General features: G+C 36.2%; 1 protein-coding gene across 5 annotated transcripts in view; it reads right to left on the reverse strand.

Moving 5' to 3' along the window:
* Nucleotides 1-20,190, reverse strand: part of RBM27 (RNA binding motif protein 27) — a 79,296-nt gene that overhangs the window by 46,323 nt on the left and 12,783 nt on the right. For 3 of the 5 annotated variants that reach the window (XM_044225073.1, XM_044225065.1, XM_044225048.1), the window contains exons 2-8: nt 18,099-18,217; nt 16,520-16,644; nt 8,686-8,777; nt 7,825-8,018; nt 6,839-7,102; nt 4,149-4,442; nt 2,354-2,488 (exon numbers count right to left, since the gene is read on the reverse strand). In XM_044225073.1, the coding sequence (XP_044081008.1) occupies nt 2,354-2,488; nt 4,149-4,442; nt 6,839-7,102; nt 7,825-8,018; nt 8,686-8,777; nt 16,520-16,644; nt 18,099-18,217 (1,223 nt within the window). The remainder of the gene's footprint in view (nt 1-2,353; nt 2,489-4,148; nt 4,443-6,838; nt 7,103-7,824; nt 8,019-8,685; nt 8,778-16,519; nt 16,645-18,098; nt 18,218-20,190) is intronic. The other 2 variants (XM_044225079.1, XM_044225055.1) reach the window with 1 other exon arrangement.

Raw genomic sequence — 20,190 nt, forward strand, 5'->3', positions numbered from 1 at the left:
ATTAAAAAATGAGAAAAGGGGTGCTCAGTTGGTTGGGCGACTGCCTTCAGTTCAGGTCAGGGTCTGGTGTCGCAGGATTGAGTCCCACATTGGGCTCCCTATTTAGCGGGAAGTCTGCTTCTCCCTCAGACCCTCCCCCATGTCGTGCGCTCTCCCTCCCTCCCTCTCTCTCTCTCTCTCATTTTGTCTCTTTCAAATAAACAAATAAAGCCTTTTTAAAAAAATAAGAGAAGCAGAGAAACAAACACGTTCTGCAAAGACACTACAGTAGTTAGAAGACTGAGATACTAAGATGTGGTTCCTGTTCTAAAGCTCAGCTGAACATAAAATTAACATACATGAAAAGAAATCTAACAGTAGGCCTGTGTACAATTATATGCCATATATGTAATAAATTCTTTTTAGTCCTGTAGGAGTTTACAACAGAGCAATAATGTTCCCCATGTACTTAGAAGATTTAGGCCTTGAAAGAAGAGAGAGAGCAAATTATTAGAATGAAGACAGAAAAAGTTGAGCCACAACAAGGGGGCAAAGACAAGGTATAATTGGCGTAACCAGAGAAGATACCTATGGGAGTTGAGTGAAAAAAGAGATTACCAAAAAGGGCAGGGTAGATCATAGAAAGAGAAACTATAGGGAGGGGTTCAACGATCATCTGGGAGGGGTACCTAGGTATCTCAGTGGCTGAGCCTCAGACTCTTGATCTCAGCACGGAGCCTACTTATAAAAAACATATATATGCAATTCAGGGGGAAATTGTGGCCACTGCAGAGCTCTCATGAGGTACCGTTCTGATTTGTTTTCTCAGGAAAATTAGCATCGCAGCATTATATGATGTGACTGATGGGGACTGAAACATAATGGAGTCCACAAGATCATAGCAATAACCCAAATGTCAGGTGATTCAAGTGTCGATGAGGGCAGAAGTCACAGTAGAAACAGAAAGGGGTATTTCAAAGAAAAAGAGAAAGGATTTCTTAATTAACCAATATAAATAAAGCAAAGCAATTAGTCAATCATGTCAAGGTTTCAATTCTAGGTGATTAATGGGTGTTATTTCAATTTATAAAGACACACAGGAATAATGGAGGTAGACAGAGAGAAGATAATTATGTTTGATTTCAGCAAAGTCGCATTTTAAGGAGACAATAGTAACCATAGCATTATAAAAACTAACCTTTATATTTAGCTTACTAGAAGCCAGGTTCTATTCTAGATAGATGTATTAAAGCAATTATTCCTCAAACACGCTTTTTAGGTGAGTAATGTTATTATTATTCCTATTTTACAGAAGAGAAAACTGACATTCTATGAAGTTAAGTAACTTGTCTAGGATGATAATGAAAGTAAGTAACGGAACAGGATTTAAACCTGGGCTTCATGATATTGCTGAACTGCCTTACCATGACATTATAAAGATGAAGAAATGTTTATGATAATACACTGCACAAAAAATGAATTTATTCATAGAACTACATAGCTCTGTTAAAAAAAAAAAAAAAAAAAAATCTCACAGTACCTGAGTGACTCAGTCAGTCAAATGTCTACCTTCGACTCAGGTCATGATCCCAGAGTCCCGGGATCAAGTCCCACATCAGGCTCCCTGCTCAACATGGAGTCTACTTCTCCCTCAGACCCTTCTTCTTCTCGTGTTCTCTCTCTCACTCTTTTCTCAAATAAAGGAATAAAATCTTAAAAAAAAAAAATCTCAAAATCTAACACTTTTAACAACCAATCACCTTGTTTTTATGTTTTTAGAGAAAGGAATATATCAAAACGCTTTAAATAAACTAAAAATAATGACAAAAATACCTAAGAAATCAGAAAACCAAGATTTAAGAACAAATTATTATAGTTAAAAAGAAATGTTATAAATAGCATAGCCACTAAATATTACAATTTAAGTGATGCTCGCAATTGTCACTCCAGCATACAAGTTAAATAATTATTCAGCATATTTTATCCAACCTTTTGTATACCCTTAGAAGATAAGCCTTATGTTTTGGAAATTCAATCACAGTTCAATTTTTTAAAACAAGCTCCAAAATAAATTTCATTTAGAAGAGATTAAAGCTTCAAAATACATGTCCTTCATAAGATACTAAATGTTGCTGCTTCCTCTACAGCAGAAGGCCTTACTCTTTCCTTCCACTGGCACACAAGTTAAAATACAGCCATATAGCATAATCACAAAGTAAACTGCCTTGTGAATATGAATATAAATATAAATGTAATTTTTATACGGCATAGTCCATAGTCCATAAGAAGAAAAGCTGTATTTTTTTAAAGCATGACATTGAAACTTAAGCTTTTCTATACCCCAGCAATTTTAAGACAAGCAATGTTTACTTACGTTCTGATACTGTATAAAGGAGGTTCTGGGGTAAAGGAGGAGGTAGTCTTGCTCCCACTGGTGCAAGATTGGGCACTGCACTTGTCCCAGGCTGGTCACGGTTGTTTATCAAGCTTGACTGTGTTATGGGTGGTCCTAAGAATTTAAAAAAAAAAAAAAAGAAGAAGAAGAAGAAGAAAAAGGTAGAGCATGAAAGTTTCCTAACTAATAAAAAATACCTACTATACTAAAACTAATTAGGAATAGTCATAATTGAAGTACCTACTTTGGCACAGAACAGAATTAAGGAATTTGATATAGGCAGGCTTCAGCACAGTAAATTGCATAATTAAGAGGACATTTTAGTTCTAGAACACAAAAAATAATTCTAGGGTGAAAAAAAAGCAGGATGGTTACCTCTGGGGAGCAGGGATGAAAAATGACTGACAAGGAACTTGAACAATCTTTCTGGCATAATGGTAAGCTCCTTTTTTTAAAAAAAAAAAAAAAGATTTACTGATTTATTTGAAAGAAAAAGAAAACTTCAGGGGGGAATGGAGAATCCTCAAAGAGACTCCCCGCTGAGCAAGGAGCCTAATGCAGAGCTCCATCCCAGCACCCTGAGATCATGACCTGACCCAAAATCGAGAGTCAGACAATTAAGACTGTGCCACCCAGACACTCCTAGAATAACAGTAGAGTTCTACAGAACTCTTACGTTCTACATTAGGAACATGTTTAAATGTACTAATGTCTGCAACATACTAGGAAATGAATAAAAAATAATAATGAGAGGGACGCCTGGGTGGCTCAGTTGGTTAAGCAGCTGCCTTCGGCTCGGGTCATGATCCCAGCGTCCTGGGATCCAGTCCCAAGTCGGGATCCTTGCTCGGCAGGGAGCCTGCTTCTGCCTCTGCCTGCCTCTCTGTCTGCCTGTGCTCACTCGCTCTCTCTCCCTCTACCTCTGACAAATAAATAAATAAAATCTTTTAAAAAAAAATAAATAATGAGAGAGATAAAAAGATAATGTGATAATAGAAATAGAGTAAAATATTAATCATAGAACCTAGATGGTGAGTATATGGGTGTTCAATGTACAGTTATTTCAACTTTTCAGTTAGCTTGCAATTTTTCATAGCAAAATGTTGCGGGAAAATGACACTCGGATTTCATTTTTAAACAAATATTCTCATACTTCACATCTTTTTAGAAGTTCTTCTAGAAATTAAAATAATTTTTATAGTCTTTTATCTGAAAAATTTTCAAATATACACAGAAGTAGAATAATAGTATGTATACCATACATAACCATCATAGGATCTATTTATTTGAACACACGAGAGAGAGGGAGAGGAGGTGCATGAGTGGGGGGATGGGCAAAGAGAATTTCAAGCAGATTCCCTGCTGAGTGTGGAGCCCACTGCAGGGCTCTATTTCATGACCCTGAGATCATGATCTGAGCCAAAATCAAGAGTCAGAGGCTTAACCAAAGTGAACAACCCAGACACCCCCAAAGAGATATTCTTTAAAGACTGGGAAATTTCATGTTCTTTCTGACATCTTCAAAACAACTGGATTTCTTAAGATGTCATCAACCAGCAAGATTCTGTCACCTAAGATTTTTTCAAGGTACTATAAATAATGCAATAAAACAATGGATAGAGTAAAGAATAACAATTACAGGAATATATTCAAAATTCTATTATTAATTTATCTTTCAAAAACTTTAAATCCAGTGTCAAGTTAGTGAAGAGGTAGGTTCTTCTAAATACAATTCTTTGCTAAAGGACAAAATATTTAATGAACATGTACTTACTTGGTATGGGAAGCACAACAGAAGGCGGAGGCTGGCCATGTCCCTGGGGGACAGGAAGTCTCATACTGTGGCCAGGACCTGGACCTGGGCCTGGGCCTGGGCCAGGGCCTGGGCCTGGACCTGGGCCTGGACCTGGCATGGGAGGCATTAACATTCCAGGAGGTGGTGGAGGAGGAAGCCCAGGAGGAGGTGGAGGGAAAGGAATCATGCTTGGCAGAGCAACTTCATCAACAACGAGGGGATCATTTCCATGATCAAACTGACAAAGGTCACCAAGTACACAAAATCCTCTTTCTGAAAGAATATAAGAAGAATCTTATTATGATCTTAGAGCTCAGAAAACAAATAAAACAAGACCCTGAAAAGCCTACCAATCTGATTTACAAAGTAATTTTTCTCCAAGGAATTTAGAAGCCTTCTTAGTGTTATTGTTAATCATCACATATCCCTGAGGTAAGGCCAGATGGATGTACTCTCTCTTCCATGAGACCATGCTTTGTTGAGATAGCAAGTAACAGGGTCCAAAACAGGTTACTAGCCACTACAAACCTACTTGCCATTATGTATTCATAATAAAAATTCAGATTCTGGGGCGCCTGGGTGGCTGAGGATTAAGCCTCTGCCTTCGGCTCAGGTCATGATCTCAGGGTCCTGGGATCAAGCCCTGCATCAGGCTCTCTGCTTGGCAGGGAGCCTGCTTCCGCCTCTCTCTCTGCCTGCCTCTCTGCCTACTTGTGATCACTCTCTGTCAAATTTTTAAACCAAAAACTTAAATAAATAAATAAATAAAAATGAAAATTAAGATTCAAGGTGCCTGGCTGGTTCAGTTGTTAGAACATATGACTCCTGATCTTGGGGTCATGAGTTCAAGCCCTGCACTAGTTGTAGAGATTACTTAAAGGAAATTTTTTTAAAAATTCAGATTCATTTTAGCAAAGGCAGGATATGTGTGTAAGGGATTTAACTGGACAATCTAATTTCAATTACCTATTTTCATGGTATTATTCTAAATTCTACACTCTTGCTGTATCTGTAATTTGAAATGTTAGTTTAAAATATTTAAGTTAAGGGGTCAGCTGGGTGGCTCTATGGTTTAAGCATCTGACCTTTTTTTTTTTTAGGATTTATTTATTTATTTGAGAGACAGAGAGCACAACCAGGTGAAAGGGGAAAAGGGAGGACAGGGAGAAAGAATCCCAAGCAGACTCTACATGGAGCATGAAGCCTGAGCAGGGTTAGATCCCACAACCCTGAGACCATGACCTGAGTCGAAACCAAGGGTCGGGCACTTAACCAATGGCACCACTCAGGCACCCCAAGCATCCAACCCTTGATTTCGGCTCCACTCATGATCTCAGAGTTATGAGATTGAGCCCCAAGTTAGCTCCACACCCATCTCCTTCTGCCCCTTCCCCCTTAAAAAAAAAATAAATAAATAAAATATTCAAATGAGAAGGGGCACCTGGCTGGCTCAGTTGGTACAATGGGCACCACCAACTCTCAAGTTTTTAAGTTTAAACCCCACACTGGGTACAGAGTTTACTTAAAAATAAAATTAAAAAAAAAAATTCAAGTGGGAATTATTTACTAGGTTATTCACGGAAGCACTGTTTATAACAAAATATTAGAAATACCACAAAAGCACACTAATAATGAATTAAGTTAAACATATTTTCCTACATTCACAAAATTAAGAAACCTAAAAACGATATGAAGGAAGCCCTAATGTATTAATAAAGGATAACTGCCATAAAATACCACTAAGTGAAAAAAACGTGCAGAAGAGTGTGAAAAGTATACTAGGGTTTATGTAGAAAACAGGGGAAACTACACATATCTGTTTACGTACGTATATACAAGACTATGTTTGGAAAGCTACCCAAGAAATTAGTAACATTAAATTGGCCTTGGGAATGAGAACTCAGTAGCTAGGAGACCAGGGTGAGAATGGGATAATGCCTGAGTTATGATTTGATTGTATTTCCTACTTAAACTAAGTAAAATGTAAAAATAGATATTCTGTATTTACAGAAAAAAATGTTACAATGTCTGCAATTTACTTCATATGATATGGTCTGGGAGAACAAGGAGAAAAGTACAGATGAAAATGAAATTGCCCATGATCTCCTAACTATTGATGTGAGATCATGGATACATTAGGGTTAATTATATTATTTTGTCAACTTTTACTAATATTTAAATATTTCCATAATAAAAAATTAAAACACACATAAACAAATAGACTCATTCAAGTGGAGAGTCAGCAAATCAAAATTTTAAGTAGTTTATATAATGCTTAACAAATTCCCAGCACCAAAACCTACAAAAAAAAATTACAATTCCTAATATCTACCAATTTTTGTGGTGTACTTACAGTGTTTAAAGTAATAAGAACAATAAGAAACAAATGAATGGGTCAAATTTGAACATTCTCTTAACCAGAGCCAAACTATTAAATCAAGAAAGTAAATAAGCATATGCCAAAGGAGGTTTTCTTTCTCACTCATCCTTTTTAACAAAATCTGGACTATAATTAAAAGGTATACAATACTAATGTTTGCTTTACTAGTACTTTTGGATGTAAGAGAAAAGAGACTTTTTGCCATGATAAGTTCTGCATACACTAGCAATATTAGCAACATTTGCTTTACTAGTACTTCTGGGTACAATATAAAAAAGAGAATTTTTACCATCATAATCTCTGCATCGCCTCTTTGGTGGTGGGTTTCGACCAAAAGAATTGGAAGAGCTATGATTGTTATAGTAATTAGACCAACTCTCCGTTGTGTTTTCAGAGTGGTGTGCAGGTGCGATCACAGTAACAGTGCTGGGAATAGACTGTGCCCCAGAGGAATACTGCTCAGAAGAGCTCGGAGGTGGTGCAGACACAGGCACATAGGAACTCTCCAAGTCATTCCTTTCACTCTTAAACTTTGATCTTTCCCTGTGCTCTGCTTCGGAGACAAAATAAAAACAAGAAACAATATTAGACACATATGTTCTTAACGATGTTTGTTTTCTCACAGAACAGGGAACAGAATATTAAAATAAACTCACTAAGTTGTCCATATTTCAAAGTGTTTTCATTATTAATATATCCTAAAAGAAGGAACATCAACAACATGACATATCTTGACCAGTAACTTGTGTAAAATCATCTTTTATAACAATGACATCAATACATAATGGAAAAAACTCATATTTAATCAGGAAGGTATCTAAGAACTAACTTCCAAAAGGACATCCCGAGAGATCAGTGGTTGGGATCTCAGTTATCTACTTATCTGTTTCCTTTTTAATTTTATAAACGCCAGACCACCTTAAAGCAAAACAATTATTTTTAGTGAGGGGGTGAGGGACGAACAGGTACTTTTCCTCCAGTGATAGCTTTGTTGATTAAAAGACATTAGTTTCAATTACACAAAATGACTTTAAGTCCAGGCATGTACTATGATATCCTTACAAAGAGCATTTCAGTCCAACTCCTTTGACTCCATCCTGACAACAGAGCCCTGTCTTTATAACAAAATTAGCATTAGGTTTTTGAGACAATTCTAGATTTTGCATTGCTCAAACATGTAAAGGTACACGTGCTTTTAAGCGGCGATCTGGTATCCTCAAGACAGAGCAAGATAAGGAATACAGAGATTTTTAGGAGGAAGCCTCATCTACTCACCAACATTCCTATTTGGATCTCGGTCTTTGCTGCGCCCTCTACTTCGGCTTCGACTTCGACTCAGGCCCCGGCTCTTACTCCGACTCTTACTCCTGGCTCTTCTCCAGTCATATTTCTCACGGTACAGTTCATTCCGCTCATAGTACCGGTCATAGTCTCTCCACTTGCCATCTTCTCTTTTTTTCTCACGTGTCCTGTAATACACAGATATAAACGCCATATGTATACTATAGAAACCAAGTACGCCAACAAATCAGGAGTACGAAATACCCTCGATTCATCAAAAGTCATAGTGTCTGAGCTTTTTCAGAAAGCTGTAAAACCACAACATAATTCCTCTGACCCATTATATAAAAAGAAAAAACACTCCCTCAATTACACTGGGTAAGGAGAAATGACAAAAAGAGGTGAAACCAAAGTATGGGGAGGGGTAGGGGAAAAGCAGAAATTTAAAACGAGAAAAAAAGAAAGGCAGAACCAAAGTTTTCCTAAACAAAAGACTAATTTTTTTAATCGCAGGCTGATGAATCAACATATAAACTGAACTATTTGTAGTATAATATACTATGGATTATCTTAATAGTGAGCACCCCTAACCAAATGGAACATTTCATTAATATCCTCTAAGGAGACTACTCCCACCCCTGTGCTCTTGGGGAAAGCACATAATGATGACTGTTTATAAAAGGAAGAGAAAGTATGACAAAGACAAAAAACACAGAATGGACCGAAGATAACCACCTCTTTCTTTAATCAGTTGAGAGAGAGGCATCAGTACATACATTAAAAATCCCATTAATGCCCTTGCAGTAACTAAAATGCAAGTTATCAGTGTCTCCCTAATTAAATATAAACACACACCTTCGCTCACTAGATTCTGAACGAGTCTTCTGGGGACTAGGATACTTCTTTTTTCTACCATCTCGTTCTTCCTCTGCTGGCTCCTGAAATACCTATATGAAAGCATTCAATAGGAAAAAGATTAGTCCTTCTATTATTTATGAAACACATCTATCTGATAATTTTTCTAGTACAAGAGAGGGCACAAATACAATGAAATACTGCAGTCAAATTATATACAAAAAGTTAGGCAACAGAGAGGAGTAAAAAAGATGCTGAAATTACTTTAAAAGTAATACACTTATTTTTAAATGTTAATTTCTCTTTTTTTAAGATTTACTTATTTGAGAGAGAAAGAACACACAAGCAGGAGGTGCAGAAGGAGAGAAATCTCAAGCAGACTCCAGAGCTCAGCATGGAGACTAAAACAGGGCTCTATCTCACGACCCTGAGGTAAGAGAAATCTCAAGCAGACTCCAGAGCTCAGCATGGAGCCTAAAACAGGGCTCTATCTCACGACCCTGAGGTAACAACTGAGCCAAAACCAAGAGATGGACCCTCAACCAACTGTGCCACCCACACACCCTAAATATTAATATAAGGTAAGAATAGCAGTAAGAAGGAAAACAGCAATTTATCCCTTATAATGAAACCACAGAAAGAGGAAGTCTCTAAGTATCATACAGTAAAATGATTTGTTTCCCTAATTGTAAAATATATTCATAATTTCAGAACTGTAGATTTATTTCACAGGTAAGGTTTCAAGAATTAATGGTAAAGTTAGTAAGTGCCATAAAATTACACATTTCACAAGATTTACAGAAAAATGGTATTGGAATTCAAGGAAATACTATCTTCTTTTAAAGCTTAACAGTTAAGACTGACCAGAAATCATCTGTGATTTTATTGTTTTGAAAAAGTTAATCTCAAAACAAATAAATAGCCTCTACTAGAGAAAGGTGAAATGAAGTCATTTACAAGAGCTAAACAAATGTCCATCTAATGGAGAAGCTTACTTAAATAATAGGAGTGAGTGAATGGGACAACAATTTAGTAAATCTCAGGCAACCTAAAATGATAGCCACAATATGGCAAACATATGGCACTGGCTAAAACACGAATCATTTGCTTAGATTATATTTAAAAATCATTCTTTCTACCTATTTACGGGAAATAAAGAGTATATATTACTCCCCTGGGATGCAATCTACAAATACAGACAGTAAAAACTCCATAGCACAAAAGACTAAGTTCCTTCAACAAAATAAAATTTAAGGGAAAAAAGGAGGTGAGGAAAAGAAGACTGAGAGAAAGATATAAGTAGGTTTAAAGGGGGATTTAAAGATTAAGAGAAACTTAAAAGACATCAACTTGGAAATCTTTTTCCTTTTCTGTATTTTGCAAGGATTTTTAATGGATGTGTATTAACTTCTAATGGAGAAAAAATATTCTTTTTTTTTTTTTTTTAAGATTTTATTTGTTTATTTGACAGAGAGAGATCACAAGCAGGCAGAGAGGCAGGCAGAGAGAGAGGAGGAAGCAGGCTCCCTGCTGAGCAGAGAGCCCGATGCGGGCCTCGATCCCAGGACCCTGAGATCATGACCTGAGCCGAAGGCAGCGGCTTAACCCACTGAGCCACCCAGGCGCCCTGGAGAAAAAATATTCTTAAAAAGTTAAAGGATCTGGGCGCCTGGGTGGCTCAGTGGGTTAAAGCCTCTGCCTTCGGCTCAGGTCATGATCTCAGGGTCCTGGGATCGAGCCCCACATCGGGCTCTCTGTTCGGCAGGGAGCCTGCTTCCTCCTCTCTCTCTCTGCCTGCCTCTCTGCCTACTTGTGATCTCTGTCAAATAAATAAAATCTTTAAAAAAAAAAAAAATGTTAAAGGATCATGGGGCGCCTGGGTGGCTCAGTGGGTTAAAGCCTCTGCCTTCAGCTCAGGTCATGATCCCAGGGTCCTGGGATCAAGTCCCGCAATGGGCTCTCTGCTCAGCGGGGAGCCTGCTTCCTCCTCTCTCTCTGCCTACTTCTCTGTGATCTCCGTCTGACAAGTAAATAAATAAAATCTTAAAAAAAAAAAAAAGTTAAAGGTCAAGAAGCTGGGGTGACTCTGTCGGTTGAGTGTCCAACTCTTGACTTCAGTTCAGGTCATGATCTCAGGGTCATGGGATCAAGTCCTGCATTGGGCTCTGTGCTCAGTACAGACTCTGCTTGTCCCTTTCCCTCTACTTCTCCTCCTACTCATGCTTTCTTTTTCTCTCTGAAATAAATAAATAAAATCTAAAAAAAAAAAAATAGTTAAAGGATTGAAGAGAAATAAAAATATAACATCATCTAAAAACTTGGGCATAAATGTTCACACCAGCATTATTCCTACAAGCAAAATGTATTAACCGCTTCCCTATCAGCCCAAATATGCATCAACTGATGACCTAACAAAGAATATGTGAGGTAATGGGTATTAAGGAGTGCACATATTGCATGGAGCACTGGGTGTTATACACAAACAATGAATCATGGAAGACTACATCAAAAACTAATGATGTACTACATGGTGACTAACATAATAAAAAAAATTAGAAGGAAAAAGAAAAGAAAATGTGATATATCCATAAAATGGAATATTATTCAGCCATTAAAAAAAGAATACATGATACAACCAAATGAACTCTGAAAGCATTATGCTAAGTGAAAGAAAGAAGCCAGTCACAAGACTACAAATGGTATCACTCTATTTACATGAAATATCCAGATCAGGCAAATCCATAAAGAAATAAAGATTAGTGGTTGCCTAAGAGAGGGGGAGGGGCTTGGAGGAGAAGGGTTGGAGGGCAAGAGATTAATGGGTACACTATTTCTTTTTTGGATGATGAAAATGATTATAATGGATCATATCGATGGCTGTACAACTCTGAATACAATAAAAACCATCACATTTGTACATTGTAAATAGGAGAATGGTATAGTAGGGGAGTTGTATTTCAATAATGCTATTAAGAAGTCAAAGGCCCTGCAAAATATGGATGAACCTCACATAATAAGCTGATGGGGGGTATGTGACCAGCTCAGTTGGTGAAACATGCTACTCCTGATCTCAAGGTTTTAAGTTCAAGGCCCACGATGGGTGTAGAGATTTTAAAATAAAAATTTTTTTAAATATTTTTTTTTAAGATTTTATTTATTTATTTGACAGAGAGAGATCACAAGTAGGCAGAGAGGCAGGCAGAGAGAGAGGAGGAAGCAGGCTCCCTGCTGAGCAGAGAGCCCGATGTGGGACTCGATCCCAGGACCCTGAGATCATGACCTGAGCCAAAGGCAGTGGCTCAACCCACTGAGCCACCCAGGCGCCCCTTTTTTAAAATATTTTATTTCTTTATTTGACAGACAGCACAAGCAGGCATTGGCAGGCAGAGGGACAGGGAGAAGCAGAATCCCCGCTGGGCAAGGAGCCTGATACAGGGCTCGATCCCAGGACCCCAGGATCATGACCTGAGCCAAAGGCAGCCACTTAACCAACTGACCCACCCAGGCGCCCCAAAAACAAAAACTTAAAAAAAAAAAGAAAAAAAGAAAAAAATTTCAGGGGCTCCTCGGTGGCTCAGTCAGTTAAGCAGTTAAGCATCTAACTCTTGGTTTTGGCTCAGGACATGATCCCAGGTCCTGGTATAGAGCCTGATGCAAGCTCTGCACTCCCCACGGAGTCTGCTTTGTCCCTCTTCTTCCCTTTCTGTTCCTCCTCACTCTTGTGTGCATGTGTATGTGCACACGCACATGCACACCTTCTCTCTCAAATAAATAAAATCTTTTTAAAAAAAGAAATATCAACCAACCTGGTTATTTAGATCTTGATTAAAACAAATGGGGGAAAAATGGACATTTCTGAACAATCAGAAATTTAAACCCTAACTAGGTATCTGTTACTATTTTAAGGAATTACTTTTATATAAATTTTTTAAAATATCACTTTTAAAATATTATCTTTTAGAAATATGCATATTAAGTATTTATAGATAAAATGGTATCTTTGGGATTTATTTCAAAGTAATTTAAGAGGATTAAAAAAACTGGCTGAACTAAAGTAAAAGATCACTGCTCATAGATCTGTAAATATTGAAGGTGAATGATGGGTGCATGGAGACTTCTTTCATTATTCTGGCTTCTTACAAATACATTTTAAAAGTTAAAAAATAATAATCTGCATTCTTCTCCATTTTATAAATTTTCTAGAACTTCCTGGTGGCTAAGGATATGTTTTTCCACAATTATTTCTAACTTAATCTAAAATAAGTTATTTAGGGGGTGCCTGGGTGGCGCAGTCAGTTAAGTATCTGCCTTCAGCCCAGGTCATGATCCCGGGGTCCTAGAATCAAGTCCTGCATCAGGCTGCTTGCTCAGTGAGGGAGGGCTGCTTCTCCCTCTCCCTCTGCCTGCTGCTCATCCTACTTGTGATCTCTCTCACTATATCCCTCTGTTAAATAAATAAATAAAATATTTAAAAAATAAAAATAAATTAAAAAGTGTGTGTGTGTATACATATATATGTGTGTGTGTGTGTATACATACATATATCTGGCATTATAATCCTATATATTCTTGAATTTAAACTCTATATGAAGATTTCAGGGCACCTGGCTGGCTCCATGAGAAAGAATACGCGACTCTTGAACTCACAGTCATTTAGTTCAAGCCCCATGATGGGTCTAGAGATTATTAAAAAATAAATAAACTTACCACTTCATAAACCAAAACCTCTCATCTACTTCAATCTTACTATTCTAAGAATATGAAGAGTAGATTTCTTTATAGAATCATGGTATCACCAGGCACAGTAATTTTTAAAGTTTTTCTCCTATGTTGTCCACCTGACTTAAATCTTTCTACTTCACATCCTCTATTAGAAGTCTAATCATTGCACATATAAGTTTTAATTATTCATTATCTTGATCTATCACAGCTACACAAGTCTAAGAGCCTCCATTCTACTAAACACTTTTTGATATATAAGTATACTAAATAAGGGATGCATGGACGGTTCAGTCAGTTGAGCATCTGACTCTTGATCTCAGCTCAGGTCTTGACCTCCATGCTGGGTGTAGAGCCTACTTTAAAAAAAAAAAAAAAGTATGCCAAACAGGTATTTGGTTGGGCAGGATTGGCCATGGACTGATGGGTTGTTGGAGTTGAGTGATGAAAGGGTAAGAATTCATTATACAACTGTCCCTTATGACGTATGCCGAAAATTCTCTACAATATAATAATATTTTAAAAAATTAAAACGAAATAGATTTTCAAACAAAGGAAGGAAAAACTGCTACAGGTTCTCGGATTTCCAGTCAAAAATCCCAATCTAAGAAAAACTGCCTTCTAACATTTCAGATGACCAGGCATAGTGCAAATCAGGAATTATAATACTTAAGATCTTTTATCACAATGGATGATTCTTTTGCTTGTGCATGAACTTAGGGTAAGGGTTTAATAACAGCCAACTGTAAGAATAGAAAATTCACAAGTCATCTTCCAACTACAGATAAAATACACTGTGCTTCATAAATATGGCACATATATACCAAAGGTTTTTCCTGCACCTGAGTTGTGGCAATGATCCAAATTCTTACACGGCTCCCCGTGTGACCAATAATCTGTTAAAACTACTGATGGTACAACGTTAACTGGGGACCCAGGAATAAAGTTAAAATGGCTAGGTCTTAGGTGGATTTGAACCTCTGTACACTGTTCTGAGCATTAACTCAGCACAGACCAGAAATACAGCCCATTAGCCAAAGGTGTGTGGTACTTCAAACCCCTTTCATTCCACACTATCTAGCAGAATTACTATAAACTAGTTTATATCATATGAGCTATTATTTATGTCAATGATGACAATTAAGTTGTGTATAAAAATCTTAGAAAACAAGAAAAATGCCAGACAGTATCATTTGGGATATTTACACACAGAAGCTGATAGCCACCTCAAACTTTTCAAAATTAGGATTTACTATAAAGATACAAAAATGAAATGGCATAACAATGTGATGTTTTTTCAAACTGTCCTTCCAAACTCAAAATAATGCAATTTTTCTCCTATATTCAAACCAGCTATCTTTCAAACAGATACTTCTGGTCCGCTGAATTTCAACAACTATAAAAAAGGACAGATAGCACAAAGATTTTAACTATTTCTTAAAGATTTAACATATACACATAGACCCAAAATTATACATTATCAAGTATGATAGATAAGTTTCCTCTTATTTCCATTACTTGAAATAACACACCAGGAGTCTTTCCTATTTTAATAAGATTTTATGAAACAATTACAAGGCATGAGCCAAAACCAAAACTGTGACAGTGGTTTCCACTGATCTTAAATATAGTCATTTAATGACTTCTTTTGTTTTCTTTTAATGATGGATCCATTCAATCAACCTAGCATTTTAAGAGCAGAAATGATGCTAAATGCAATACATGATCCTTAGATTGAATCCTATACTGGAGGAGAAAAAAAAAATCTATAAAAAAGGGGAAACTTTTTTGGGGAGGGAAAAAAAAGGCAACGGGGACACTGATGTGTCAATTGATAAAACTGAAATACAGATATTTTATTAAATTTAATGAAACTAGTAATGATATTATAGCTATCTAAAGGAACATCCTTAGGATGACTGGATGGCTCAGTCTGTTAAGCATCTGACTCTTGATCTCAGCTCAGATCTTGATCTCTACACTAGTGAGTTCAGCCCCACGCTGGGCTCCACACTGGGTGCGGAGCCAACTTAAAAAAAAAGTAATAGAACATCCTATTCTTATGAAATGCAGAATATTAGGAGATCATGAGGTATCTAACTTACTCTTAGATTCAGAACATGATGGTCTTGGGTGTTAATATATAAAGAGAGCAAATGGGGCTAATTTTCAATAGGTGAATACAGAGACAGTGCATTGAACTTTTAGGTAGGATTCCTGTCATTTTTATGTAAACTTAAAATCATTCCTAAATAAAAAGCTTATTAGATACTCATAATAAAAATAAAAGTTAATAAATATTTCTGTATAATAACAAATTTTTATGTACCAGGGAGTTGATTAAGATGTTTAAGTATACAAAATCTCATTTAAACCTCAATGAAGTATTACTCAATAGTACTACTTAGTAGTACTTCACCACTACTTAGTAGCAGATCATAGTAATGATCATTTTCCTAATTTGAAAATGAAGCAAATAAGTAACTTATTTTAGAACAACAATTTTAACTCACGCAACCTGATTTTAGAGCCCATATTCTTATACAACACTGTTTTGTCTATATATAAAAAGAATTACGAATGAACTCTATAAAATTTTCCCCTTGGTTCAAACAATTAGATTACCATAAATAATCATGTTTTTGTACTTCAACTATATAAAAACATTTTTTTCTTTTTCTTTCACTCATTAACAAGGATATTTATAACTACATTAATTATAAAAAAATACTCTGGCTAAAAAAGAGAAAATGGTTTGTCAAGTATATGGAAATGTGTTACTTAAGAATTTCTCTTAAGGTTTTATCAATACTTTACTTTAATCAAACCTCTACATTTAACCAAGTTTTTGGTTTCTAAAGTCCCTGAATAAGATTTCTCTGAATTCCTCAATATTACTAAACTTTTTCTTGGAACACTGAACACACTATCTGAAACTCTTCCAACATTTCAAGTCCAAAGAACTTAGAAGCCCTGATAAAGAATCTGTATCATGTGCCAAACACAGAAATTTCAATCAACAGATGATTACTTTTAAGAGGTCAACTTCCAACTAAGAATGATACTAGTAATAGGATCTTAAAAGTCACCAAAGGCAAAGAAAATTTTGTATTACCTCTTCTTTAATTTCTTCTTTTTCTTGGACTGGTGGTTTTGGCTCAGGCTTAACTGGTTCCAGAGGTGGAAGGTAGTTCTTAGTATAGAGACTTTCAAACAGTTTATCCACAAAACCTGAAGTTTCTAAGGAGAAGAAACACTATTTAAGTGTTGCACAAACAAAGCCAGATGTTTGAAAACACTCTACGGCAAAGGTGAGGAAAGCAGAATATCTCAAATACTGGTGGTGGAACTAAAAATGAGTCTAATCCTTATGATGAAGGATACCATTTCTGGATTTTGAAACTACTATAAACCAAGTAATACAAATTAATAATTTCAAAAGAAAATATTCATATATGAAAATAAATATTCTTATATTTATAATATATACTCATATATGTTCATATATTCATATAAGATGAATATTCATATAAATGTGTGTGTGTGTATATATATATATATATATATATGAGAAATCACTGGATTTTTTATGTGTAAAAAAAAGCCCTAAAATTCACCCAAAACTATGTAATTCTAACTTTTCAAGTAAGAAGCCATACTTACTATCTTTCCTTTCTAAGGAGATATTTGAATTAAAGGATATCTTCTCATACCAACTGTTAGATCAACCAGTAAGTATGCATTAACTACATTCCTTTCATATATTCAACAATATTTATTGAATACATTCTATGTACCAAGCTCCGCAGGTTCCAAGTAGCCATTCTCAACAAAGGAAAGACAAACGATGTGGGGGCGGGGAGACACAGATAAAAACGCAAACAAACATTTAACATGGCAGGAAGTGACAAGTGCCATGACAAACAAAATGAAGCCAGACTGGGAAGAGGAAAGGATGAATAGGGGCATGAGGTATAATATACTATACATAGGGTACTCAAAGGAAAGTACTCTGAAAAGGCAAATTTGAGAAGACACCAGAAACCATTAGAGAAGAAACCATTTCAAGCAAGAGTAAAATGAGTTCAAAAGCCCTGAGTTGGGAACATGTTTGCCACGCTAAAAAAAAAAAAGACAAGGAGAACAAGGTGGATAGAATGAACAAGTGAAGGGGAGTGGTAGGAGATGAGGTCAGAGAATTAGCAGGGGAGGACTCCAGGAAGTTCTGCACATATGGAAAGGACGTTGGTAAGAAGATCAGAAGTTAAAAGCACAAAGAGAAGATCATGTCCATCTCTTCCTGGACAGAAAGGGTCAGGAAGGTTCCAGCCAAGAGGAGGAAAAAGAAGTAGCTCAGTGTCCTAATAAGCAGTAAGCATTAGAAGCTACATTATCCACAAGTTGTCACACTGCCAACCATCAACTAGACTCTGCTACAAGCTACAGAGGACCCATTCCCCAAAAAAGCACTGGAGTTACAACTGCTTAACACAGGAAAGAAGCAGAGAAGGAAACAAAAGGGGGGGGGGGGAAAGTCTTCCAAAATACATGATAAATAATTAACAGGAATGGATATATTCAAATGTTAAAGGATGATGACTGATTTCTTTCCTTCCAAACTTTAATTTCCAATATTTTACACAAAGCTTTAAATTTAAAACGTAAATATGTGGCTGGGGGCACATAATAATTACCTTTTTGTAAAAAGACGTCAAGCTGATCAGCACAAAAGGCTTTCAATTCTTTCTCAGGTTTGTCCTTCTTGACCAGCGCTACAACATAGTTGGCTAAGGCTGAAGGGTCAGCATCACATCTAGTTAGACAAAGAGAAAACAAACATTTTCAAACTTTTTTTTTTTTAAATAACAATGTAATTAATAAAGTCACCCCTATTTTGGAAAAATAAAGGTCTTTAAAATAAAGTGATTGCAAACAAAGGTGATCTGTGTAACAAAGAGCATATATATAATGCAAGCAACACTGTCCCTTTCTGCTTATTTTTATAAAACTGTTTCCTATGTTCAATTTTCTAATTATACCCAGAATATTGAACCAAATCTGCATTTGTTTGCTTTCTCGATGGTAACAGGGAAAGGGTGGCAATCAACCCCTGAGTTACACTGCTCTAGAAGCACCGTTGATATCCTCAAGAACTATCTGTTGTTCCATGTAACCAAGGATGAAAAACGAGGGCAAGTGGGACACCTTTCCCCCATTCCCTATAACCCCAGGTACCAGCATCTAAAAATAGTGATCAAGTCCACCGATAATCTTCTCAGTATCTTAAGGATCTCTTTAAAAAATAAGAACACAAGAAGGTTAACACCTTAAATATTACTGACAAATACTCTAGCAGCTACAAGCAAGAAAGAAAAAAATCTGGGACCTAGAAGAGAAAGAAAAGAAGTGGTAGAAGGGCAGTAAGGACAGCCTCTATCTACTTGTCTTTTTCTTTTTTCCTAGGGAGTAGTAACCTGTCTTTTGGGTTTTGCTTTGTTTTTAAGATTTTATTTATTTGAGAGCAAATGAGAGTGAGGGAGCACAAGCAGGCAGAGAAGCAGAGGGAGAAGGAGAAGCAGGATCCTCGCTGAGCAAGGTGCCTGACATGGGGATCAATCCCAGGACTCCGGGATCAAGGCCTGAGCTGAAGGTAGACCAGCCAGATGCCCCAGTCACCTGTCTTTCAACATTCAAAACCATCTATGCCAGGGCAGCCCACATTCCCTGAGTTGTCAATTCCTAACATGTAGCAATCTTCAGGCCTAATATTTTATCTACCTTACAATTTATATTTATATATTTATATATGTTATATATATATTTATATATAAATTATATTTATATACATATACATTTATATTTATATACATATATACATATATATTTATATACATATATGCATATTTATATACATATTTATATATATACATTTATATGTTTATATATTTATAGATAATATATTATCTATATATATAAATTATATATATTAAATATATACAAATAAGCATATATATTTAGATATATTCAGATATTACACGTATATAATATATATACATAGATGTGTGCATATATGTATATAGCAAAAATATATTTTTAAGTACATAAAGCGAATTTTATAAAAAGAAAACCAAGCATCAGCCAGCACCTTTACTTCCTTCTTGTCTATATTTTTAAAGTTCATATTTCAATAAAAGAGAATTTTTTTATTGCCAATATTGCTGTGGGAAAGGCTAATTCTTTGAACATCAATGCACATTTATGCACCAAATCCAAGGGAGCAACTTTCAGTGACTGTCATTCTTACAAAACTCAGAGCTAATGTTATGGGTAAGGATCAAAGTGCACTACGAGAGAGTGTAAGTGTGCAAGATGAGGAGCTACACATTAATAAAAACATGCAATTTAGGGGCACCTGGGTGGCTCAGTGAGTTAAGCCTCTGCCTTCGGCTCAGGTCATGATCTCAGGGTCCTGGGATAGAGCCCCACATCGGGCTCTCTGCTCAGCGGGGAGCCTGCTTCCCCTCTCCTTCTGCCTGCCTCTCTGCCTACCTGTGATCTCTCTCTGCCAAATAAATTTTAAAAATCTTAAAAAAAAAAAAAAAAGGCAGTTTAGCCAGGATTTTTCTTAAGTAAAAAATGTAAATTCCATTTTCAAACAGATTACCTTGGTAAACCCAACTTCTAAATTCTCAAATGGATAGACAGATCAATATCAGAAAAACAATCTGATCAAAACATGAGTAGAAGGCCTAAAACAAACAAACAAAAAAAACCTGTCAACTATAA

This window comes from Neovison vison, chromosome 1, assembly GCF_020171115.1.
Source record: "Neovison vison isolate M4711 chromosome 1, ASM_NN_V1, whole genome shotgun sequence".
Classification (NCBI taxonomy): Eukaryota; Metazoa; Chordata; class Mammalia; order Carnivora; family Mustelidae; genus Neogale; species Neogale vison.